The sequence below is a fragment of the Haplochromis burtoni genome, unplaced genomic scaffold (genome assembly GCF_018398535.1).
Source record: "Haplochromis burtoni strain Fernald_Lab_line unplaced genomic scaffold, NCSU_Asbu1 Contig_315, whole genome shotgun sequence".
In the NCBI taxonomy this organism is placed as follows: domain Eukaryota; kingdom Metazoa; phylum Chordata; class Actinopteri; order Cichliformes; family Cichlidae; genus Haplochromis; species Haplochromis burtoni.
Window position 1 is genome coordinate 323,878 of NW_024582676.1, and position 27,639 is coordinate 351,516.

General features: G+C 41.0%; 1 protein-coding gene across 4 annotated transcripts in view; it reads left to right on the plus strand.

The window, feature by feature from the left end:
• Positions 1–4,081: 4,081 nt before the first annotated feature.
• The window catches only part of grm8a (glutamate receptor, metabotropic 8a), a 281,453-nt gene continuing 257,895 nt past the window's right edge, over positions 4,082–27,639 (plus strand). For 2 of the 4 annotated variants that reach the window (XM_005941601.3, XM_005941598.3), the window contains exons 1-2: positions 4,559–5,129; positions 11,365–12,220. In XM_005941601.3, the coding sequence (XP_005941663.1) occupies positions 11,678–12,220 (543 nt within the window). In that variant the 5' untranslated portion in view covers positions 4,559–5,129; positions 11,365–11,677. The other 2 variants (XM_005941599.3, XM_005941600.3) reach the window with 2 other exon arrangements.

Genomic DNA, 27,639 nt, shown 5'->3' on the forward strand with positions numbered 1-27,639 from the left:
CTACACAGAGACTCACTACTGGTATATATATTCTCTATTTACCTACTACAAGATGTGAATATGGATCCATATGCAGATGACTAGTTTGTACTGCTGTGTGCATTCTGTCTTCCTTTAGTAAAAGGATGAAGTGAATCTATGGATGTGTGTGTGTGTGTGTGTGTGTGTGTGTGTGTGTGTGTGTAAGAGAGGGAGGGAAATCAGACCTGGATTGTGGTCTCTGCAAAAACAGACTGAGAGATAAAGCTAAATTAACCCTACACAAAATGAACCTATATCCTTACAGCAGCATTTCATTAATTTATGACTTATATGTATGTCCATATCTTAAATTGGGTGTGATGCAGACCTATTATATTCAGCTGGTTCATCTGCTTTTCCCCCTCTTACTTGATTCCTGTGTTGATTGGACCACTTTTGTGCCCTGCTGTCTTTCCAGGAAGAGAAACTGTAGCCAAAGTGTTTGATGCTCGCCTTAGAATTGAATAGTCTCTATTTTGTCACGTACATTGTCCCAGAAATTTAAACTTGTCGGATTTAGTCAGCTCTAAAGTGACCAACAAGTTCAGATGTTATGAATTACAGGGTACAGCCAAAGAAAAGGAAATACCAGAGTGGATTTTTAAGTTTACTTTAAAAATTAAAAAAAACAAAATGTCTGCGTGCTTCTTCTAATATCACTTCAATCAGTTTCATGTGGTAATCACTGTTTTTTCTGCCTTATCTACTTGGTGTGATTGCATGTTTGTAAAGGGTGTTTCCTTTACCATGACAGTACCCTGTACCACCAGGTTATCCTTCCAGAGAACGTTTTTGTACTCTGGAAGGAATCTTTCACTTTATAGAAATGAATCAAATTCCCACTTATAAAAGTCTGGAACAACACGTGGTACAGCAGGGGAAACATTTGGACTATCAAACTGACACCCTGCATGCTAAATCACAGCAAGAAGGAACTGAACAGCACATTATGTGGAGTAATGTGTGCTTGAATGTTTGCAGGATGTGACAGGTCACCAACAGCCATACTGCCTTAGATCTTAAACTGTTAACTGGAAGACATTATTTTCTTACCACTGTCATCTTGCTGATTCTTCCTTTAGTTACTGTACTTTCCATCACAGGTCCTGGTAGATGTGTCTCAACCTCAGTGCCTAAAGCAGCACGCATGGCAGGTTTGAATAATAAGAAAGCCACAAATCCAGAAAGCAAAACTATTAAATTCCCCTTATTTAACAATTGGCATTAAGTATTTTGTTACATCCACTTAAACATGCAGGGGCATGAACTTTTCTTTCCCTTCTTACCTGTAAGATTGTTTTTTGTTGTTGTTGTTTTTTTACCAAGTACTGTATGAATTCCATTCAAAATATGATTTCCTGTACCCAAACTTGAGAAGGATGGAAAGGTTGGGGTTTACTTGTTTGCTAACAGCTCCTGATGGTAGTCTTTGAGACACTGGCACGTAAGAGTTGGAAAGAAAGGATCAAGGAAGACCAAAAGCAGATATGTCTTACTGTTCAAACAGAAAGCCATGAAATGGAACAAAACCTGAAAAAAAGGAAAGACCAAACTTTATTTTTATAACCCAAAATGCTAGAGCAGCGAGGTCTTGACAGTGTGTATATATCGATCCATCCTGCACGGATGGTATAAATAATAGTTCTAATAGTCAAAATAGTTACTCACTTGTGTTGGTTGGCCATATGCTTTGAACACGTCTGACTAGTTACAACTCTGTAATTGTTTATTGCTGAGGCAAGCTTGCATTGTTCCACCATTAGTTCTTTTCTTTTTCTTTTCTTTTTTTTTTAAATCTTACACTGTTTGAAGGAGGAGATTTTGTTGTTGAAATGTGTCCAGAAGAGAGCAGGAATGAAACCTCAAGAGACTTTTAGATTATTATTATTATTTTTTAATTTTGACATTTCTTTAATCATAAGTTGTAATGTTATTAAGCTCACCTTCTAGAGCATTTGACAAGCGTTAGAAAAGCCTTTCAGTGACAAGAATGTTGAAACCAACCACTTAAATAAAACTATACTGCTTTAAACCTCAGTAGGTTGTTGTGTGGCTTTGTCTTTTTTTTCTCTCTTTGAAGTGTGAGTCACCTACTTCAATCAGTCTTGTTTGTTTACAGCGTTTGCAGATTTCATTTGGTTTTTCAAGAATTATGTCTTTGGAGACTTGGCTTTTTTTCCAGCTTTCCATTTTCCCCGCCCAACATTGCTGAAATGCATCTTTTTATTTTTTAATGCCACTGAGTTGTGGTGGTGACAGTAAGAGACATTTTATTGAGTGCAGGAAATATTATTCAAAGATATGAACACATCTCTATTCGTAAATACAGTCAAAGCCCAAAGGTCCATAGACAGTGAGCCACACCGTTACACTGGGTAATAATTTCAATCTCTGCAAACAACATTGTCAGATTGCAGGTTACACATGCTCACTGGCCATTTTATTAGGTACACCGTATTAAGCTGCTCATTAACACAAACATATAATTAACCAATCACATGGCAGTAGGTCAATGCTGCTACTAGCAGTGTCTGCCTGTCAAGACAACTTGTTGAACATCAAACTGAGCAGCATAATGAGGAAGAAAAGCGATTTGAGAGACTTTGTGTGTGGCTGTTGGTGCCAGATGGACTCTTCTTTCTGCTGATCTACACAACCATCTCTAGGGTCTACAGGTAAGAGGAGGATGGTTCTTGTCGTTGAAGCAAAGATATGCAGAAGAGCATCTCTGAACACAGATATCAGTGGTTGAAGAGCTGATGAGCTACAGCAGCAGCCACTCCTGTCAGTTAAGAACAGGAAACTGGACAATAGAAGATACTGTCATACCTGGATATTGTTGCTAACCCCTTAAAAGTCCAGCCACCCATCTTCTGGTGGTCCATTCTAGCAGGATAGCCATACCACAAAGCTCAAATCATCTCAAACTGGTTTCTTAAACATGAAACCAATAAGTTCACTGTAGTCAAATTAATGCTACAGTCACCAGAACTCAATCCAATAGAGCAAATTTACAGCAACCGTGTGATGATATCATGTCAATATGGACCAGAATCTTGGAGGACTGTCTCCAGCATCTTGTTGAGTCTCAGGCATGCATAATTAAAGCAGTTCTAAAAACACAAGGTCCAACCATGTACTAGCAAAGTCTAATTAAAGAAGTAAGTGCATAAGTGATGTATCTGGTGGAAATACTCGACTACCTTTAAAATTGCCCGATACAAATCTGTCACTTACTCCAATTTCAGTAGACCTATCTAGAAATGAAAGCACTTTTGTATAAGTGCTTATTACAGCTGTTTGTACCATAATAACATTAAAAAAGAACAAATGTAACGTTTTTGAAGAAGATTTCGAAAATAAACTGAAAGGAATTGGGCACGTGAAGAGTTTAGTCATCACTGTCACAGGACCTACCTCAAAGTTGACGTCCTGAGCTAAGGGGACCTGAAAACAAACAAACAAGCCAACTTATGTACAGAGGTATAAAATGAAAGGAGATGGAACAAAATGTACCCATTACTAGTGTAGACATGAAGGTTACACTTTAACTTGAAAGCTCATTTTAGTACACTTCTTATATTGGCCAATTGAGTCCATAGAATTAAAGCTCATGTACATATTTATAAAAATAAAAACTTCAAAACTGTTTTATTCAACTCCTGCCATGACTTTTTTCTTTTTATCTTTCTTTCTTTCCTTTCTTTTAATTTTCTTTAGGAATTTGATAACGCTCACCTGCCCCTTTCCTGTTGCAATTACAAGACATCCACCGCTAGATGGTGCCATTGCTCCGCGTCTATGCACCTCCCTCCGAATCGGAAAAGCCACAAATTGGACGTGTTGCGCACATCTTACACGCTGTCACATGAGGGAACACCCGGGTCTGTTTCAATTGCCTGGTTTCTGACTCCACACAGCTTATCAAATTGTTATTACACAGCAGATGGGATGCGGTTCATTTGTTTAATTCCATTCACCACAAAGAACCATGGCGCTATGATTGTACAAAGAGGAAGAGGAGGGGTGTGTGGAAGAGGGAATCAATGGGCGCAGTAAAAAAAAACAAACAAAAAACGGACTGAAGTTGAAGCAATTAAGAGTGTGGCACAACCGCCTGAGCATATTCTGATGACTTATTAACGTGTTCTAATAACCAACGCCTTCCACTGTGGAAACAATCGATCCGATTGACTGGTAATAAACTTGATTGAATGGGTGGATTCTGCTGGACGACAGTGGCGCAATTAGAGGATGATTTGGTGCAGGCGGCAGAAGCAGACCCGACGCCTCCAATACATACATATGTTTCACGTAGAGCTGGGGGACAGGGGGGTTCGCGCTTCGTGTGGCAGCTTCGTGTCGTGCGCTGTCCTTTTCAGCACCGACAACCTGGAGAAGGGGGGGTGTTGGTGGTGTTAGTGTGCGCGCGCGTAAGCGGAGCAGCGCGAGCGGACTTCACGGGAAGGGTTTATATGCGCAAAGTGCGGAGAGCTTAGAGAAGGAGCGGATAACAATCAGGTGGGTTTTAACAGCGTTATTGAGCGTTACTGACGAGAGTCCGCGCATGATGAATTCCTGCACTCTGCCCCCCCCCTTCATCACCCTCTCCTCTCCCTCGCTCTCTTTCTCCCTCTCTCCACACCTCTCTGTCTGAGATTCATTCCTGGGCATCGACTTCATTACAGGCAGCCTCCTTCTATTGTCTCCATTAACAAGTGCGGGGTTAATAGTTGATTTTGAGCCCCTAAATCAGCTCTGTTGGTCACGACAGAACACTTTCTTTTCTTTTTTCTTTTTTTTCTTGTTTTTGTTCTTGTGTGGCAGCTGCACAGATCTGCTCCTTTCTCCAGTCATCGCCATGAGGATTGTCTAAATTGTCTTCAAATTCCTTTTGCTGTTGTGGAACAAACAGATTTTTACTTCAGGATATACAGATATATATATTGATTGTGTGTGTGCGTGTGTGAGGGTGGAGGTGAAACTGCTGAGTTTCGCAAGGAAGTTGCTTTAGACGGACAGGGACCCCACGGAGCCTGCGGGGGAGGCTGGAGCCGGAGCATCACCGCTCGCACACTGGCGGATGATTTGATTTTCTCATTTCCGAGGTATCTAAACACGCAGATTTTTTTCTCCACGTTACCAAATGCGCTGATCTCTTTTGCATTTCTCAGCGAGGGTGTGTGTGTGTGTGTGTTTCCCACCTTTTCCTCTCTCTCTCTCTCTCTCTAACACACATTCCTTTGCTGAATGGTTTTGACCAGTCTGTGTTATTCATTGTCTCAGTTTCACTGCTTCTTACTTTTTGCGGGATTTTATTGTTTTATGCATTTTTTTTATTCTCTCTCTCTCTGTCGTGGATTTCCCCACGGTGGTGGCTGGGTGAGTACATGCTCTAACAGCACCCGTTCAAAGGTGCGTTTTACTCAGGATTGCGTGGATGTGTGTTAGGGGAAAAAATAGAGACATGATATAATGAGCATGAATTTTGCTCCTCCAGATATCATTGCACGGGTGTTTCTCTGCTTTTACTGAGGATGGCAGTGTCTTAATTAGGCTGCAATCAGAATACCACCACTGCTGTACCGAATGAAGCCCAAAGGGCTGCATAATGAGCACACACACCCTTAGACTTTGATCTCGCACAGTCTTATTTTTGAACCTGTGAGCTCTGCGTTATCTTCTGACACATGACTTAATCACATCAGAAGCATGTGTGTGTGTGTGTGTGTGTGTGTGTGTGTGTGTGTGTTTTAAAGGGATGCGTAAGCTTTTTTCTGCGTGCCCCACTGATGTGTGCTGAGACTGGAAACAATCAAAAAGGCTTTAAAGGACTAAGAAAAGTCTTTTTCCCTCTGGAGGTAGCATTCAGGGGTAACGTGAACTATGTTTGGAGTGTTTGGAGAAGAGACCAGGAGAAAAAAAAATATACAATCAAGTTCAGCCACGTTTCATTTATTCATCTACAGCCTTGGTTAGGGTTATAACAGGTTGAACGGAAGTCGGATCCAAAGATTTGTGTGAGTGTGTGTGTGTTTTGAGGGAATCACCACTTTTTTTTTAGTGCAGCGGTGGCCTATGAAACAGCTAAAATAGAAAAATAAAATAAAATAAAGTGACAGCGAGAGAAGGGAGGAATAAAACGAGGCATGTATGTGAGAAGATGAAGGAGGGGGTGGCGAAGAACACCTACTTAAGGGGAAGGTGGAGGGGGGGGGAGAGAGGAGGATGGGGGAGAGGACAGGGCAGCAGAAAAGCTATCACTTTCTGAAAAGAGCAGTGGACTCTCAAGAGAGATGGAGACGGCCTGTAGAAGGTGATGCGATGCAGCAGCGAGGCAGACAAGACGGTGGCAGAGAGGCAGAGCGTGGCAGGGAATAAAGAGAGAGAGAGAGAAATGGAGGGAGGAGGAGAAGGAAGAATCTGGAAAAAAAGTGAGTGAAGAAACCCCCCAAACCTCCCTACTTGACTACACAACCAGAAGTGGGCAACAGGCTCATAGACAGCCTGCCATGGGTGTGAATTAAAAAGAGTGATGAGCCAGCTGCAGCCTTTCGGAGGGTGGGGGGGTTTAACACTCTTCATCGTTGAGCACATAAGCGTCACATCAGCGGGAGCCTCCTTCTTTGGGATTTCTCCTGCCTCCTTCTAGGCTGCCACATGTGAGAAGAGAGAAAAAAAGCAGATGTTTGAGCCTTCACAGAGTGTGACAGGGGCTCCGACTGGAAAGCCAAATAGCGGTAGCCAAACTGGTTAAGATCAGCATAAACTCAGGTGTGTAGGGCTGCTTCATGAGCGTGCAGACAAAGGATGTCTTTTCACCTCTTAAACTTGATAATCCTCAGAGGGCGTGAGTGTAAATGAGACAGGAAACTTTTAATAACCTCGGGGCCTCAGCTCAGTCACGAGACATTCGCACGTTGCCCTGCTCTGTGTGTTTTTTTTTTTTTTTAGTGCCCCACTTGAGACGTTTGGATGTAGTTACATCTTGAACCAGTGTAGCTGTTTTTTTTTAAATCATAAATGCCCCCTTTCTGGTTTTAAAAATATTCATGCGGTTTGCTCCCTGTTCGGGAATATCAGATGCCTGCCAAGTGCTAAGAGCTGCAAGGATGAACTTAAAAAAGAAGAAGCAAAAAACAGGCAAAAGGATTGACAGAAAGCTGTACCGCAGTTTAATGGACCCCATTGGAATATACTGAGACGTAGACTTGAGCTGGCTATAATCTAGTGCGGCTTAATGACTGGGGGGCCCCGGGCCTCAATTTTAACCCATTCTCTGCTTGAATTCAAGGCAAAAAGTGTCGAACACACAATGTTGCAGGGAGAACACTGTTAGATGAATCAGAACTGGATAACCTATATAAAGCAGGGTTTTTAATCGTAGCGGGGGCTTGGCCGTATGAGTGGCTTTGACCTAATTCCATTTAGAGTGAAGAGAAACTGATGAATTAATTGGGACAGAATCGAATTATAAATGGATTCTTCAAGAGTGCACCTCACGCTGGGATGAGATCTGAGTCCAGAACTTGTTAGGGCCTCCCGTGGGGGAAATCAAACAGGTCTGCAGAATGGTTCAGAAGTCTTTAAATGATGCTTGGCTTTCATTACAGGAAGGCTATGCTGTTGTTTTATGGGGAGACGGTGAGAAATCTTTTTTTGAAAACTGCTCTGGGATTTGATTAATGGGCCAGCAGACATATACAGTTCAAGATTATGAGGACTGTAGCCAACTCCTAAGGAGTGCTGGACATTTCAGTATTGGGTAGTGCAAATGTTTAACCCTGGAGAACCCATGGGGTCAAATTTGACCCCATGGGTTCTCCAGGGTTAAGTTAAACTAATGCATTTAGCGGTTTTTTTAAAAGGGCTATTTTACATAATAAATGGTCAGGATTGAAAATGGGCCAATCTCCTCTTGTGGTAGGTAAAAAACAAAACCCATAAAAATGATGCACGGTTGAGCATATGCAAATAAAGCAGGGATGTCAAAGTGACCACATACTGGCAAACAGGCAGAGTCGTTCTATACAATATAGTTGCAGCTTTCACAGCTATAAACTATCGTTGCAAAAAGAAGAAACTGCAAATCTATAGTCATTTAATATGAAAAACTCTTACAGGATGATATAGGCAAGGCTGTAATGACTCACTGAAGCGGACCCAGTGCTGGTGTAGGTGGTACCTTCAGGTCCAGTATTGTCTAGGTTATCACATATGTGCTGTTTATTCCAGGCTTTAACGCTTGAAAAAGGAAAGGAAAGATTGAGCATGTTTTAAAATATGAATTCTCACGCATCTGTTATTTTCTCTAGGAAATGTTTATGTTTATTTACCTTCACAGTACGACTCACACGTGCATACACTAAATATAAAGCGACAGCCAGCAGCCAGTTAGTTCAATTTACTGTAAAGATTGGAAAAAGGGGGAAATGGCTAGCCTGTTGCATAGTCATAATCATTTGCGTAAGCTGTGGGTGGAAAATATCTTGGCAACTTCTTAGTGTTTCCACTCGTTCTCAGTCTTGATATAGTCTGCTGGCTTCTGTTTAATGACCAGACATGACCTCACCTGACTCTTTGTTAGAAAATGAGTAAGCCGTTCCTCCTGAAGTCTTCCTTTAACATTAGGATACAACTCAGTAGTTTACTTGTGCTGAGACACTATTCTCTAAGGGAAGAAGATAAGGATGAAAAGAACTATGCGGCCAATTAACGGGCTTGTGTGTGTGAAATAGGACACCTCAAAAGAAACGCTTGTGTGTATTTGGGTAAGCAGGACAACTATAATAAAGAATGACGTTTTAGAGTGATGGCCTAAATGTGTGCAAATGATGTAATAAGATTTACACACGCTGGTCACTTCATTATGTACACCTTGCTAGTACAAAGATGGACCCCTCCCCTTTTGTTTTCAGAGCTGCCTTCATTTTTCCTGATGTCGATTCATTGAGGTGCTGGAAACATTGCTCAGAGGTCTGATGACCATGACATGGTCAGCAACAACACAGGTAGACTTTGGTGTTTCAACAATACAAAGAAAATATCCTGCATCACACCAGCGTGATCCACTGACACAAGGCAGGATGGATGAATGCTTTCATGTTGTTTACGCCAAACTCTGATGCTACCATTCAAATTTTGCAAGAGAAATCAAGACAGTCAGACAAAGAAAGTTTTAGTGAGCTCATGCAAACTGAAGCCTCAGTTTCATGTTCTTAGATGGCAGAAGTGGCACCCGGTGTGATCTTCTGCTGCTGCAGATTTGAAGTGTTGTGCGTTCAGAGATGCTCTGCTGCATACCACTGTTGTCACACTACATTTTTCATTAATACAGTAATGTAACATGTTACTGTACTAAGTTCATTAATTATATTACATTGACAATTATGTCCATACATAACTCATACAACGATTCTTCAGTCCACTAAAACGGTTCTTTTAAAGGGGCGGACTAAAAAAAAGCATCTTTTTTCTTCCAGCTGCTCCAGTCAGCGATTTCATGTTCTGTGCAGAAAATGTTGGATTGGTCTGCAACTTTTGAGGAGTGGAAGAGTGAACACTGGTTTCATTTTATTTTACAAAAGGATAATAGTGCAAAATGTAAACAGACAGGACAGAAACAGCAGCATTATCTGGCTAACACAACTTCGGCTTTTTGCAAGAATCTGCACAGACAGTATGCTAAGGCAATGCCAGCAAAGAATCCAGAGTATGTGCTGACCCCAATAAGCAGCCGGCACCTGAACTTTAACAGGTGACAAAGGCAGGCAATGTTTTTAAATTAAAATTCAGTAATTCACTTACTTTTTTCAGTAATAAGTGATCTGTTGCCTTGTTATCAGCTCAGAGCAGTCTGGCCAAGCTCCTCTCACCCTTGAACAAGTTATTTTTCTGTCTTTTCTTTTTTTTTTGACCATTTTCTGTAAACCCTAGAGATGGTTGTGTGGGAAAAGCCAAACAGCCACGCCATGTTCAAAGTCACCTAAATCACCTGTTTTTGTTGCCATTCTTATACTTAGTTTGAACTTCGCCAAGTTGTCTCAATCATGTTTACCTCCTTAGATGAACAGGATTTCTTCCATTTTATTGGATGATTAGATGTTTGCATTAATGAGCAGCTGAACAGGTGTACCTAATGAAGCGACTGATGCGTGTATATCAACCAAACACCCTCGGTTGGTCTTAAATGCTAGTGAATTGTATATCTGATGTTTTTAACAATAGATTTCTTAAAAAAATGGATGGAAAAAATGTTTTTTCACTAAATCTGTTAAGTTGTAGATTAATTAACCCACTTAGGGTTTGATTACTTAGGGGCATTAACAAATTTGCATAAATTACCTCTTCATGCAGCGTTAGTGCAAAATAAAATCTATGATTCTAGATCAGGGTCGAATTAGAGATTAAATCCCCTGAGGAATGAACTAATGGAAGCACATTAGCACCGCTATCATGTAGAAATCAACACGTTTGTCAAAACCGAGTTTTAAAGTCATGTTCTTCAACATGACTGCTAAATACAGCATTGCTCACCATAGATAGAGCTACAACTCTCCCTACAGGAGTGAGTTTGAAGTAGTCATCTGGTATCATCTTGCAGGATCTTCTCCAGAAAGGGACTCAACATTAATGCTACCTGTTGTGATTTGAAGCTCTGTGCACATGTGTGTGTGTGTGTGACAGAGAGTTTTGCGCTGGATGTAATGTGTTCATTTAACTGCAGCAGAAACAGCAGGTGTTTGAATGATGCAGCACACTTGCTCCACAGCAGCGCTCTCTGTCTTTTTCACCGCTGACTCTGCTTCTCCCTCTCTGTCTTACATGCTTTCCCTTTCTGTCTCTCCTCCCTTATCTTCATCTTTTTCACCGTCTGTGTCTCCTCTGTCTCTCCCCTGCTGCTTCCCTCGGCTCTCTTCCTCTCCCTCCACAAGCAGGTATCCACGTGCCTTCGTGCGAATAGCCCGAGGAGCTCGCCAAAAGGTTTCTGTGCTGTCATTTTAGCAGCTGTTCCACTCATCGATATGCCAAGACAAGAGACTGTGTGTATGTGTGAGTGTGTAGAGGTGATTATGAACTGACAGACTTTGGGATTTCAATTATAGAACTGAAGTGCAAATTCTGACAGTTCCGCTGGAAAGAATATGCCCATGTGAGCGTGCTGGCGAATGAGCATCTGCGCGTTTGTTGTGCTTGTTTTTTTGATATATTTCAGTGCATTTTTTCCTTGCCCTTGAGTGGTTTTACACATGTTTGTCAGGTGGACCTTACATCCTTGCAGCAAGCTTGATGTTCACATCACATTGGGCACTCAGACATCCTGTTTCTGTCTCTCTCCAACAGGCTCTACTGAAGATGTGACTTGTGGATTACACGCTTTACTCCCTAAATAGATTTCTTCAAATTCACTGACACATTTTTGCACTACCGGTGTTTTGTTTTTTTTTTGTTTTGTTTGTTTGTTTGTTTAGCTTTTTTGTTTCTGTGCCGTCTTTTGGATTATGATTTCCTCATGGGGCTCGGTTAGCTCCATCTCTGGGGTCCTTTACCCCTCCTTCATCGACCAGTAGAAAGGCCCAACATTTATATTCATTCCAGAACTCTCAGTTTTGGAATCCCTCCTCTGAGATCTGCTTTGTTAACTTCTTCATTGATCATGGAACCACGGTGGAGACCAGTTTCCTACCCCTTGTCTCCCTCCTTCATCTTCCTCCTCGTGGCTACTTCTTACACTTGGCTCATTCCCGTCGCCTCCCCTCAGCGAATCCCCACAGACCCTCAGGCGGCACCAGAGTATGCCCACTCCATCCGACTAGATGGCGATATTATACTCGGCGGATTATTTCCAGTGCACGCCAGAGGGGACCGTGGCACGCCATGTGGCGAGCTAAAAAAGGAAAAGGGCATCCACCGCTTGGAGGCCATGATGTTCGCCATCGACCTGATCAACAAGGACCCCGAACTGTTACCCAACATCACACTGGGGGCCCGGATCTTGGATACCTGCTCCAGGGACACGTATGCTCTGGAGCAGTCCCTGACGTTTGTACAGGCCTTGATAGAGAGGGATGGATCCGATGTCCGCTGTGCCAACGGAGACCCTCCAATCTTCACCAAGCCGGATAAAATCGTAGGAGTGATCGGAGCTGCAGCCAGCTCGGTGTCGATCATGGTGGCCAACATCCTGCGCCTGTTTAAGGTAAGAATTGACACACGACTGAGCCGCTTTATTTTTGTTGTTGTTTCTTTTTTCTTCTCCCTTCCTATCCTCTCTTTTTTTGCATTTTGTGTTCATATTTGGCTTGAGAATACGAGTTACACGGGGGGGGTCATGGCTACAGCTCTCTTCAATGCTGCAAGTTCTACAAGGCAGAAGAGAGAGAGAGAATTTTTGGAGTGTTTGGTTTTGCCTTTCAAAGCCTAAAGTGTGATTTTTATCTCATGTTCAGATGTGTGTGTCTATGTGTGTGTTCATGTGTGTTTGTGTGAGCGAGAGAGATGTGTCAAGATGTGTCAAGTGATGCTTGTAAGAAAAGGGTTTGTGTGTGTGTGTGTGTGCATATGCTTCTGCTGTGCAGCTTAGATCATTCCTGGCTTGTGGTTTAAGCCAGATAAAAATGGCTGCCAAACACAGGTATCAATTACTGCTGAAATCTGTCAACAGACCCTTCATTCACTTACAGTTTGTGTTTATGTGTGTTTGTATGCGTGTGAGCACATGCGCTGTATGTTTCCCCGCTAGGACATCTCTTTGTGTCTCTGTGTTCTTCATCACACGCGTGGGCCTAATTGAGCATCCTCATGAGTGCTCATGTGTATGCTGTGCAACGGTGTCCCTGCTCATGTTTGTGTCCTTGCAGCAGCTCTCTTGTCTCTGGTTGAGAACAGTTGTACCTCTCTCTCTCACAGAGTATATTTCTATGAGTGCGTTTGTGTGTGTGGTTCTGTTGTCATCATTAGCTGCACAGGCCTGATGGATAACCATATGATTATGAAATATGAGTCCAGGGATGACGCCCATGGCATTTCACATCCACATCTATCCCACGCTCTTTCACAAGGTGTGTGCGTGTATATGGTGTGGCCATGCATTTTTCACCTGCCCACTTTCAGAAATCCATACGCTACAGGCGTGTGAAAACGTACAGGGGCTGTGAGAGCGCACATGTGTTATTGAATGCACTTGTTAACAACCAGCTCGCGCTTCAAATGGGAGATTTGCATATTAAACAACAACGGCAACAACTAAACATGATTTATGCCAGGATCTGTCACAGCAACAGCGCTCGAACAGAGCCTTTCTGCCTCTGTGCCGTCTCATTCTCATTTGCCTAATACGATTTAGTGCCGCGCATGTGTCTTTTTGCGTGTGTTTTTATGCGCGTTGCATGTCGGTATGTTTTCTGTGCTCGCCGGCGAATGTGCAAACCAGTGTGTTTGGTAAAGCGTGCCAGTGTGATTATTTGCAAACACGTGGGAGTCTTTTAGGCATTTATCTGTACGTGTCCGATGGTATCAACCACATGCTTGTGGCGGTGGTATTGTGTGACACACGACTGTATCTTTCTCTGCGTGGTTTAACATGAATAATGTACCATGGCTCGCAGTATGAAAATAGTATGGAGGACACACACATGCTCACAAGCAAACATGTCTTTTTTAAATGGGCTAATCTGACAGCGCCAGTCACAGCTAGTCGCCCACTCAACACAGGGGGCTCAGAAAGCAGATACAGAAGTGAGGGAGAGTGTGTGTGTGTATGTGTGTGCACGCGCACGTCTTCTAATCTCACAGCAGACAAAAGAGATTCAAACAACAGATTGTGTGAAAAAAAATCTAAATCCTCAAGAAAACAGATTTTATTTAATTTTTTAACCAAGCTTAGCTGCAGAGGGAGCCACTCACTGACAGTCACAGCTGAGAGAAATCTAGACAAACAGCATGACGTTATTGGAGCTTTTTGTGCTGCTCGTCTGTTTTTAAAAGATCTTCGCACTATCTTCATGTCAGTTCTGCACTGTGGGATGAGAGCTAAGAGGCAAAGGGACTGACATGAGAAATAATAAGATAAAACTTTGTTCATCCACATGGTGGGAAACCAGCCATGGACCAGGCAGCGGAATATTGGGACGCAAATTATACAATCAACTCAAAACTATTAAACGGAACTACACTATATTGCCAAAAATGTTCACTCACCCATACATATCATTGATTTCAGGTGTTCCAGTGACCTCCACAGCAACAGATGTAAAAAAAAGCAAGCAGAGAGAAATGCAGCCTGCTTCTACAAAATTGCATCCAAGCCTTAGATCACCAGTGCAATGCAAGGCATCAGCTGCAGTGGTGTAAAACACAATGAAGCTGGACTCTAAAACAGTAGAGATGTGTCCTCTGGAGTGCATCTTTGTCTGGCAAGTCGATGGCCGAGTCTGGGTTTGACGGTTGCCAGGAGAATGGTACTTGTCTGACTGTATTGTGCCAAGTGTGAAGTTAAGTAGAAGTGGGATTATGGTTTGGTTTTTCAGGAGTTAGGCTCCAGTGAAAGCAACTCTTAATGCTTCAGCAGGCCAATACATTTTGGACAATTTTATGCTCCCACTTTTGTGGGAACATTTTGAGGAAGACCACTTTCTGGTCCAACATGACTATGCAACAGCGCACAAAGCAAGGTCCATAGAAATATAGCATAGATCAATGAGTTTGGTATAGAAGCCTGCACAGAGTGCAGTCTTGGCCTACACTCTGTGCAGGCCAGACTCTGTGACTGGCCTGCACAGAGTCCTGACCAAACCCAATAGAACAGCTCTGGGATGAATTAGAGCGGACACTGTGAGCCAACATCAGTGTCTGACCTCACAAATGTGCTTCTGGAAGAATGGTCAAATTTCCCAACACACTCCTAAACCTTGTGGAACACATCTCCAGGTGAGTTGAAGCTGTTATAGATGGAAAGGGTGGGCCAACATCACAGTCAATCCAACTGAGAATGGGCTGTCACTAAAGTGTTTAGGCAGATGAGTGAATACTTTTGGCAATTTAGTGTATGTGGAACAACTGTCAAGGTTCATTTGTTGATTTTGTTTTGACTTAATACATGAAAGGAAAATCAAACTTTAGTACTGTATAACATACTTACTGAGCACAGTGTTCTGGAGCTATAGTCACACATATTATCTAGATCAGCAGTTTGCACCCTATAGGATTTCGAACCTGCAAACTGGGTCATGGAATGTGTCTAAGAGATGATTAATGGGATTGGAAGGCAATAAAAAGCACATCTTCTCCACAAACCCTGCTTTCTGTTATATCATGCAAATTGCTTGCCTGTATACTGTAGTTTTACCCCTGAAGGGCTCTAAAATATATGAGAAAGAGAATCAGTCAACTCATAATCTATTTTACTCCGAGATTAGAGCGAATAAGAGAGCTCCAGAAATGTGGGCAATAATTCCACATTGCCAGGGAAATTGGATATGTGGAAAAGAAAGGCATAGCTACAATTGAACCATGAAGTTCATCTGTAAAGTGCACGTGATGGATGTTTCCAAATGATTTGATGGAAATGCAAAACACCAGCAATAATTTTACCCAAGCTTGTGTTTCTGTCACATCAGTTTGTCTAGGCATTAGTCACGGGTTCATTTAAAAGCAGCATGAGTCTCTGACTTCCTCGCTTCCATTTGTCCCCTTAGAAAACTAGATTTATCCTTCAAATAGTCATGGTTTAAAATGAATCTGTGGGACAGCAGATGTAATGCTGCCTAATGAGCTCTTTGTAAAACTTTGGAGCGTTTTCAGCTTGCGTTGTTTGTTGGATTGATGGTTGAATTGAATTAATGAGGTACTATTGATTTATACGATGAAGACTAGATAGGTGCTGCGCTGGGTTTTTTCACAAATTGTAATTTTAACCTGGAGCCTGAAACATCCTGTGTATTACAGGGCTGCCCACTCGTTTCCTGATTGCTGTTTCTGCTAATCAATAACCTTGAGGAGTCCACATTTTTTTGTCTTTTCTCTCATATTTTGTCTTAATTTTTCTCTACAGTTATTCACTCACCAGCAACTATCTGCTTCATCCGGGTTTATTGATCGTGTTTGTGCACGGATGGGTAATTACAAAACATTATGGATCCATGAACCTCCGAGACCTTTAGATAGCTGTCAGACCTCCTTGAAGCTAACCTTTGCTTGGGTACAATCGCCATATAAAGCTATCACTGTAAAACGCTGACAGCCCACATTGGCATCAAATTTGTCTCGATAATGTGGCTTGATATTGTCGCAAGTAGTATTTAAGACACTTTTACATCAGTGCCCCCCACCTCAGTGTGTGGCTTTGTCTGCTGTGTCGCCAGGAAATCATACATTGAAGTGAAAAGCACATTTCGCTCAATGACACCCGCACGCTGTGTGTCAGAAGCCGAAAATGAAAGTCAATTCATAAATTGATAAGTGGTGGCTTTTCCCTAGTGAGAGCTAATAGAATGACTTTGCCTTAGGGAATTTAGGAAACACTTCCAGTATGCACACATCTCTCTCTCTGTCTCTCTCTTTCACACACACACACTGAAATCTCTACCCTTCATTCAATCAGCATCAGTTCCACTTGACTCTGCTTGAAGCTTGCAAATACACACAGACACACTCTTATTTCCTCTGAGAAGACAACTTATTGTCTGTGTCTCTAGTGGATTTAATGAAGTTGTGTGTTTCATTTCCAAGGTCAGAGCAGGAAGCCTTTTCCCACGCTCTGCGACATTGCTGCACATACATCCAGTTACTCTTGCACCGGTGGGTGAGTGAATGTGTGAGGAAGACTCATTGCCGAGAAACCTTCTTATTGCTTCCATAACTCAGCTGCAGCTTCCCTTTCTTGTACGTCTGGAGAATTAACTGCTGCACTGTGCGATATTCATTTGCCCGCATATTACCGCCACCTTGATTGCTTTCCTGGGTTTGTTGTTTGAGCTGTATTTTTCCACTGTGACAGGTACATCCTGGATCCCAGTAGTAAGCTGTGACAGTTGCACAATGAGTTAACTGCATATATGAAAACCTCCTTATCTGTGGGCACTGCCTGTCTCCAAACAGAATGCACAAACAGAAACGCAATAACAGCCCAGTCTCACATTGATATGTGTAGCAGCTACGCTAGTAGCATAAAACCAAATGGAAACATGTGAGGAAGTGTGGTAAACAAAAGAATTCCTCGATAGTGACTTGAGGCTAAAAAGCAGCCAATCCCTGTGCTAATGGCCTCACCAGAAAACAAAACAAAAAATGCTTCTATAGCTACTTTCTCCATTCTTAAAAATGCCCAAAATATATTCTCATTGTTCAGTTTTAGCTTGCATGTTTAAATTATTAGCCTTATTAGGCTAAGGAATTAAGTCACTTAACACGATCTCTCCACCATGTATGTGGTTTTTGTGCCCTTTGGAGCATTTTAAGGAATTTATCTGAGAAATGATATATTGTAAATGACTGGTTATGTAGTTAACTGTACTAACAGAAGTCACATGCTAGCACTGTTAGCAGGGATCTCTCTGCTATCTGCTATTCACTCCTATAGCTTGCAGAAGCATCTTGCTAAGTGTAGCATAATACACTGATACAGTACATGGACACGCCTTGCTTGAATTAAGCTGATATTTTAGCTTTCCAGTCTCTCATCCAACTATGGTCCAATCCAATATGCCGATGAATATAATACCAAACTCAAGACTTAAAAATATCAACAGATTAATCTCAGTTTGATCTGCTCAAAGACTTGTTTTCCAGAACTCTGTAGGCTTTTTTAGATGTAGTCTGGCAAGGTCAAATCTGAGTGTCTTGTTCTTGAAGTGTAACCAGTTGTAAACTTCCCATTTCCATTTATGAAGATATCTCTTGATTGTAGACTTTGAGAATGATATGGCTGTAGAAAGCCCTTGAATTGAAGATGAAAGATGGCAATTTAGTTTTCACCTGGTTATGTTAAAAACATAAGTACTTGCCAATAACAAAAAAAAAAAGAAGACTGTGGCTCCACTTAAACTCTTTCACAATATTAACAGCATTTGAGAAATCTCCATTTTCCGTTTTGGTGTGAACAAAATCACATTCTTTCTGTTAAAGAAGCGCTGGAATGGAAATTACTGAGAACATATGTTTGTTCAAGCTGTTGAAATGCAATGACGACTGAGAGTTTTGCTCACTTAAAACAATCTCCTTTTCAGACACATCATTGCCTTCTGAATTTACAAATCAATTTGGCATCAGGCTCCACAACGATGACAACGGCTGCATTAAAATGCTATTAACAGGAAATGCTGTAATTTTATTCGGATGCTTATTCAGACACAAGTCTGAAGGGATTTGCTATTAGTCTCAAGGTCAGGTCGGTTTGTTACACGGTCTTGTTCTAATCCTGCACACTCTTTGATGAAATAATGACAGGAAAGACACCAGTGAGCGGAACGCGTGTGAAGGAGACTTTGCAAGGAAGCGAGAGAAGAAAGGGGAATTAAGACAAGAAAAGAGTGAAGATTGGACAAGGAAAATACACAGAAGGATAAAGGTACAAATAAAAGATAAAAAAAAGCCAAAAAGCCAGAAAGACGGTGAGCAGGGGAGAGTGTGACATTCTCTAGAGTGTAATGATATGGTGTTGATTTCTTTCATGGAAGCATTATGCATTAAGAGGGTGATGATAATGAAGCCACAGAGCACTCCGAACAGCAAGCAGGAAGGCTCATTAGGACATGAGTGGGTCTCTGTTTCGTGTTGACTTGTGCACATTGCTTCACTCCGAATTATCTGCAACAGGGAAATATCACGACTGCTGCAGCTGGGCAGGACGCGATCATCCAACCTTTACTAACGAAGGCAGACTTAATGAGCAAATGGTTAATGAAGGGAGACTTAATTGTCCTTCTGAAATTATTTATTACTTTCATTTGTAGAGTGTTGCCTGGAGATTCATTAACAAGAGCCATATGTTATGTGTGAACATGGACGAAAGTGGATTTATTTGCAGCTGAACAGTGCCAGTCTTGTGATGTGGGTTTGAAAATAGCAAGCAGGAAACCCCCAAATATGAACGTGCTTAGTAAAGTATGAAGCCGAATATTAATGGAGCATAGAGCTAACTCAGCCTAGCGACAAAGTCAAGTTCAGCCATCCCAGCAGATGCCAGTCCACTTTAGCTGATGGCCATTTCCATATCCAATGTGCTCTCTCATACAGGGTGTGTTATTTTTAGCTGCTTTGGCCAGCTTTAGTTACTTTGCACACCACCTCCAATCCTCCCAATCAATGTCATATTGTCATTTGAAAAATACAGTTTTCACAGGTTTCTATGCAGTCCTGTAAACACCTACATACACCTGATAATTCGAAAACTTGTAGAACCACCTTTAGCAACAATGACTTGAAGTAATGGTTTTCTGTTTGACTTTATCAGGCTCTCACATGTTTTACAATACAATGTTTTTTATCTGTTCATTAAGGTTTATGGGCATTGATCTATGCACAGGTCCTAAAATCAGGTTGAGCTTTGCACTATGACTGGACCATTACATCACCTTGATTCTGCTATAATTGGGATCATTGTCCTGTTGCATGTTCCAGTTTGGGCCAACCTGTAGCTGTCAGACAGATGGCCTCGCCTTTGACTCTAGAACTCTTTGGTATACACAGGAGTTCATGTTGCACTCAATGACTGCAAGTTACTCAGGTCCTGTGGCTGCAAAACAAGCCCAAATCATTACCCCTCGAACCATCGTGCTTGATGGATGGTATTAGGTGCACTTGCATCGTACATTATGATCAGGGAACCCCCTTTTCTGGGGGGCCTCGAACCGCCTTTTCTGTTCAAAGGACATTATTGGAGAAGTGGTTTGTTCAGATGCAACTTTGTAAACCTAAGCCACATTCTTTCATGAACTTTGACATGTGACATCCATCCATCCATCCATCCATCCATCCATCCATCCATCCATCCATCCATCTTTTTCAATAATTTTGAAGGGTTTTTTCAGTGTTTTCAATTCTCTACTCTCTTCTTATTACTGTAGTTCTTAAAATCCTTTAATTTTCTCAAAAATCGACAGTGTGCCTTGTAGTCCAGTGCGCCATATGTATGAATTCTGATTGTGCTTACTGACCTCAAAAAGGATTTTATGTGGTACACGGTGCGCAAAAATCTGTCAAAGTACGACTTTGGTAAGCTACGAAGTCTAAATTCCTTCATCTTTAATAAATGATCAGTGTTGCTGCTTTACCAGGTGTAACAATTAAGTTTAACATCCAGGCATTCATGAAAACAGAATGTATTAAATTTAATGCAGTTAGAAGTTAGTAGGAAGTTAGCTCACTAGTTTCCACCTAAACATGATATAGCATGTTCTGACTGAGAGACTTCTGAAAAAATTAAACGTACAGCTCTGCTATCACTTCCAACATAAATGAAGACAGAAAACTAAACAGCAGTGACGTTTGTAGGGTTACTGAAGTTGGACTAGCTGGTATACAATGGTGTGTTACGTGATCACTAGCAACACAGCTATGTTAGCATAACATAAACAGTGAACCTGGAGGATGAACGCTAACTTTTTTCCACTCAATAAAAGTTAACGTGAGGGTTCCCGATAGTTAGGGACAAATGCAATCGCATGGCAGGATGCTGTAAACGGACCAAACTTCAGTCAGGAAAACAACTGAGATAATTAATCCACAATACAAGGTTAGTCATTAATATACTGCAACAACATGGGAATAGAGCAGCTGCGAGACAATTCAACATTAATGAATCAATGGTGAAGAGGAGGAAGAAGCAAGAAGAATGAGTTGAGTAAAGTTTGACTTATCTGACTGTTTTGTTTCGCTTAATGCGCCTTATAATCCGGTGCGCCTTATGGTCCGAAAAATACAGTAATATAATTATTTTCTAATTTATCTGTAATAACAATTATATTTATAAAGACTGTAAACTATTACTGTCTGGTGTCATTTTCCAGTAAGTACAAACTGTTTAAATGGATTTGAGCCTTTAAAAAAACCGATGCATGATGGATATGCCATAATCTTGTAAAAAACAAAACAAAAAAACAATCAAACAGCTAAACAAAGAAACCATTTAAAACCGTTATAATGCTCACAATCTTTTTTAGGAGAGGTCCGCGTTTCATCTTGCCACTCATTCATCCAGACAAAACCCAGCGTAACAATGCAGGTCTATTTACTTGTAAAGGTTTTTTTTGTTTATGAGGCGAAATGTGGAATGTAATTTAAAGTTTAATCAAGATCTCTGAAAGGAACTCAGAGGTCATTATAAATGTGTAATGAAACCGCTGATTGTGCTTGTGTTAATGTGTGGATTTATTTGTGTCCACTTGACCATGAATGTGCGTGCCTGCTCGAGAGAAAGGGTTTTCCTTTAAGGCCTTAATCGAATGTATTTGTGTGTGTATGTGTGTGTGTTTGAGAGAGGTGGGGCGAGTAAAAGAGATTGAGTCTGTCAGTATTATCTGTATGTTTGTGCATGGAGAGCACCAGTGTATGGAGCGCATTATAGTGGAATGAGATTCTATCTCCCCTGCTCCTTTCATCAGGTTTGCGGCTGAATAAAAGCTCAGATAAGGGATAAGTGAAGCCATTACAGACAGTCAAAGGTTTCACACATCACAGCTGGACAATACAGACTTGGCACATTTGTTATGTTATATTTCACAGGGCTTTACTTACTGCGGACATTTTGACTTTTCTAAATGTGAGTATAACTAATAGCATTATTAATGGGTGAATTTTGCACCTCACCTGAAGGGATGGAAACATTATTAATGTCTTTGAATTTTGGGAATTATTTCCTCCACTTTGATCTGTTCCCACCATTAAGGAGCAGTCAGGCAATTTCGCTGCAGTGCCCAGGGATCAACTCAATTTCCTCTTTTGCATCTTGCAGCAAAACCGTTGCTCTGCATGTTTTTGGGAGAGTTAAAGGAAACCAATGTGTTGCGGTGGGATCTGGGGTTCTGTGGGCTGCCAGTGATAACTACTGAGTCTACACCCATTGTGTCCTGAGCCAGGAAGCTATGCCAGTGAGCCAGCGTGTACAATACCAGGACCCTGGCACACTTTCACGGAACACAGACATTAGTGCAATTAGTCACACCTCTGTTTCAGAAAACAAAATGTCCACTGCGAGAAGAAGATAGAGACTACATCTGAAACAGCTGAACAAGTGCAGACAATTACTGAGGAAAATAAAGTACTTTGCTTGCTAATTTTTGTTGGTTATTTATCTGCGTTCTATTATTGAATCCACACTTGCATGCCATTTATCAGCGTGTAACCAGTGTGCCAGCTGTATGAAAGGACCCTGTGTTTCACAACACTTGTCATTCCAACATGAATTTCTGTTGTTACTTTGGTTCCCTGATGAAATGTTTTCAGCATGCTTGATTTCACCACTTGCTCTGGAAGACAGCGTTATCTGCAGTGGAATGATGCCGCAGTAATGGATTCTCTCATTTGAAATAAATGAACTCGACAAGGAGAGAGAATGAGATTGAGGGAGGACACAAACACACACAGAGTGAAAAGTGGTTTCTAGAAGTCGAGCGATTTTATTCCAAAATGAGATATTCACTGTTTCATGATGTAAATGTGATGCAAGTAAGTAAAACTTACTGGAGTTTCAAGGTTTGTTTCAGTGCACGGTAAGTGAAGTGTGGAGGTAGGAGTGGGTGGTAAGGCAAGCAAGGACTGTATCACCGGTAGCAGTCGCTGCTAATGAATGTTATTTTTAATGATAAGATTTAATTATGACAGCTGGTAAATGTATGCCAGGTGGTCAAAAGCATATTGCTTTTACTTCTCTCCAATATATCAGAGGCCTGACAGGTGAAGACCAGCATCATAATTCCATCCATCTGTTGCAGGGGGCTGGAGCCTGCCCCAGTTATCACAGGGCGAGAGGCAGGGTACACCCCAGACCTACAGGAGCTCCTCAGCCAAGGTTGCCAGGGCTATGAAACTAAACACATCATGTAAATGAAAAGTTAGCGGCATCATTTAAATATCATTAAAAACAGAGAGGGTAGCATTTGGTAATGCTTATTCTCCACTGTTTTTGATGATGCCAGCTAATTTTTTAGAAGGATTTTTTCAAATAGCTTGCAGAGGTCTGTTGACAGCCAAAATGACCATAATCTTTTCATCAACAGCCATGGGGCACGTGCTGGGTATTTGATAAGAATGTCTAAAAACATAAAGATGCCATTTAAAAGAAGGACATAGCCTGAGAGTCTTAAAAGTGAAGTCAGTAAAAACTATCCAGATGAGTTTGTGGCTTCAGTAGCTTTACATCTTCTTGAATTAAGTCATGCTTATTTTATGATTAATGGCTTGTTAATTCAATTCAATTCAATTCAATTTTATTTATATAGCGCCAAATCACAACAAAAGTCGCCTCAAGGCGCTTCATAGATACAGAGAAAAACCCAACAATCATATGACCCCCTATGAGCAAGCACTTTGGCGACAGTGGGAAGGAAAAACTCCCTTTTAACAGGAAGAAACCTCCGGCAGAACCAGGCTCAGGGAGGGGCGGCCATCTGCTGCGACCGGTTGGGGTGAGAGAAGGAAGACAGGATAAAAGACATGCTGTGGAAGAGAGACAGAGGTTAATAACAGATATGATTCAATGCAGAGAGGTCTATTAACACATATTGAGTGAGAAAGGTGACTGGAAAGGAAAAACTCAATGCATCATGGGAATCCCCCGGCAGCCTACGTCTATTGCAGCATAACTAAGGGAGGATTCAGGGTCACCTGGTCCAGCCCTAACTATATGCTTTAGCAAAAAGGAAAGTTTTAAGCCTAATCTTAAAAGTAGAGATAGTGTCTGTCTCCCGAATCCAAACTGGAAGCTGGTTCCACAGAAGAGGGGCCTGAAAACTGAAGGCTCTCCCTCCCATTCTACTTTTAAATACTCTAGGAACAAGTGTTAAAGTGTTAAGGACAGGAATGCATTGTGATTGACAAGCCAGTAGTCTATGAGCAGTGTTGGGAAGGTTACTTTTAAAATGTATTTCACTACAGATTACAGAATACATGCTCCAAAATGTTGTTTGTAATGTATTCCGTTAAGTTACTCAATGTAACGTATTCTGAATGCTTTGGATTACTTAATACATTGTCATGCTTTTTACAACTACATGACTGTACTATTGCTGTGTGCTTTATTACTATTAATGAAGAATACTTGCTACCGAGCTAACATTGTTAGCTGAGGTTAGTTTATAGACTGCTTTCAGAACTGCACTTGATTATTTGCAGTGAGCAGGTTGTCAATGCTATCCATCCAGTATAACAGTCTGCAGTCTATGAACTAACCTCAGCTAACGCAAGCTAACAATGTTAGCTTGGTAGCGAGTAGCTTTCAGTAATAGTACGATAGGGAATAAAAAGATAGGGAAGTGGCCCATAACCCAGGTAGCAACCACAACTGAAATAAGGTAGTTGCAGTAGGCTAATGCTAGTTTTTTAAAAAAGAACTTACTTTCAGATGTTTCTTTTGGTTGGAGGGGGAGTGTTTTGATGCTGAGAGCAGCTTGGTTGCGGGCAAACAGTGTTTGCATTGAATGGTCAGATTTTGCCCATATGAAGTGGTGTCGGAATTTCCAATTAAGAAATGCATTCCTGCCCGTGCACTGCTGGCTCTGTTGTGCTGGTTTCGGGTCCATTGTGTAACTGACACCACCAACGTTAACAGGACGCTTACATTAGAGCCTCTTATTTCGTGTTTTGTTTGAGTTTCCAGCAATGCGTGGAATTACCAAAATTAGATTGGGATTAGAGAGGGGATACCCTAACATATCAAACAGGAAAAGACCACAGTGTAATCCATTTTTTTCAACAAAGTAACTGTATTCTAATTATCACCTTTTGAAACAGTAACTGTAATGGAATACAGTTACTCATATTTTGTATTTTGAATATGTAACACTGGTACATGTATTCCGTTACTCCCCAACATAGTCTATGAGCAGGCTGTGTCCCTTGGTTCCTCAGTTAGGTTCATCCCTTCACTTGTTTCTGGAGTTGTTCTCTACATTATAAAATTTGATAAGCTGGCACAAATTGTTGACAAGAGTGTTGGGCCATAAAAAAAAAGTGTTGGCTGTAGCTCATGAGAGCAGGTTGAAGAGCAGGTCATCTATTAATTAGAAGGTTCAATTCCTGGCTACATGTATCCTTGGGCAAGGTACTGAACCCCAAGTTACTCCCAGAGTATGAATGTAGGTGTGAATGTACGATAGAAAACTCTTGGATGTAGAAATACTTGTGTGAATGGGAGGATAAAGGGTTTTGAATGCTCAAGTAGAAAGTGTTCTATAAGAACACCTAAAAGACTCAGTATCTGCAGATTTCCTAACTTTGGCATTTTGATGCCAAAGATTTGACATGCTCTCTGGCATTAACATCAGCACAAAGACTGCACGGGGAGCTTCATGACATGGGTTTCCATGACTGAGGAGCTCCCGTAAGTGTGCATATATAAGAAACTTCACCTTAAGAAGGGTGAGTTAACTAAGTTGTTCACTTAAGAAGTGTAACACGGGATAAGTCATGTGAACCCAACAATATGCCGAAATAGAAGAGCTTTAAGTTGAATACATTACTTAAAAACTATATACGTATATGTCAAATATATTTGAATAATAGTGGCTCAGATTGTTTTAAAAAAGCTTGAACTTGTATTTACATTATGTTTTGTATTATTTACTAATCTCTGTCACTCTCTGTTGCAAGCTCCATACACAATACAGTTCAGAAACACTGGTTGTATTAATGTAAAACACCGACACTGGACAACAACACCTGCTGGGAGTTATTTGTCGCTGCAGGATTCTCTGTAATTTTTGGCCTAAACCTAAACCTTTACACTTGTCTTAAGCATTCAAACACTGAAAAGCACATGAGATAGTAATCAAACCCTAAACACGACAAAACTGAAGTGTTGAGCTACAGAAGTACTAAATTAAGGACTGGAAGGCAAACAATAACAGTTTCATGAATCAATGCACTTGTCCTTGCAGGAATTGTACTACATAACTGAGACAAATATACTTCTTGGGTAAAAGTATAAATAACTTGATATCAGAACGTTTCAAAAACCAGTAAGAATTGAGGTAAAGTCACAGATTTAAATTAACTTAAGGACATTGTTTGCATTTACAGTGTAGAAGCATTTTCAAAATGATTTATATCATCTCTTTATTCAGAGCGCTTTGGCTATTCAACATTTGGTGCCTTTGTGAGTAATGCAATTATTAAAGCAGAAAGAAATAGGATCTGTTTAGCTTATTTGCACAAATCAATATTTATTAATTGCCAGTCATATCATCATTGCTACATTTAACAATGTTGTCACACATGACGGATTTTCCTCATATCACACAGGCCTAATTGCCACTTAATCTAACGGAGAGTTAGACTGGTGTGATCTATCTCTTTGGTAGCTGGCTTCTTTCCTTGCTATGCGGTTAGTTACGGATATTGTGGAGGTTATTTTATGTACTCTGCTTTGTTTGTTTTGGATCCTGACTTTGCTGTGGTGCAGCAATATTACAGGAAACTGAAGCCAAAAGTAATTTAGAACGTTGTCACTTTTGTGGCTTCTGTTGTTTTACTCACCTGATGATAGTGTGTGATTTGTGAACCAGCCTTCACAGAAGCCCTGGTGGTTAGTATGAGAAGATATGGTGTGAAAATTAGGCATTAGAATTCAGTGTTGGGGAGTAACAGAATACAATCAGCTTATCTGAGCAGAGTTGGACAGAGTGTAAGCGAGTAATCCACAACTTGTGACAATACATCTTTAAACTGCATTGCCATATTATCTTAGTAAGGACTCATAAATAACTACTCAAAATAAGTTTTAGGGAAATCTGTCCAGAAGTAAAAGATATTGGCTGATATATCGACTTTTTAAGTTACCAAATATCGGTATTGGTATCAGTCATGAGCATATATCAGTTGTGGTCTAATTAGAATGCAGGAGACTGTGCTTCGGAGACTTTGTCATACAGATGCATAAATACATTTATGTGTGAAGATAACTTTTAAATCTGAATGTTCACGGTGTCTGTGTGCATTTCACACAGAACTGTGCTTATATAGCCGAGGCAATTAGTTGATTAGTCAGTCAACAGGAAAATAATCAAAGGCAGTTTTGATAATCACTGAAGCATTTTAGCTGTTTAATCAACCAAATTTACACATTAAATATGAGAACCTCCTGCCTTTCTGTATTATTATTGTAAATTGGCTCCTCTCTTTTGGGTTAAAAAACAAAACAAAGCTGTTTCATTTTTTTAAACTAAGTTCTCAAAGGACTGGTCTTAAGTTCTGCTCTTCCCAAAATAAACTAAAACACAAACTTGTGATCATGCTTCTATCAGCAAGGAGAGTGTGCTGTATTGGCTTAGTGCGAATGCTGTGTACAACATCTGAAAAAGCTATTTGGGTCATCTTTCAGTTTGCAGTTTGGTCAGAATATCCTAGACACACACACACACACACACACACACACACACACACACACACACACACACACACACACAC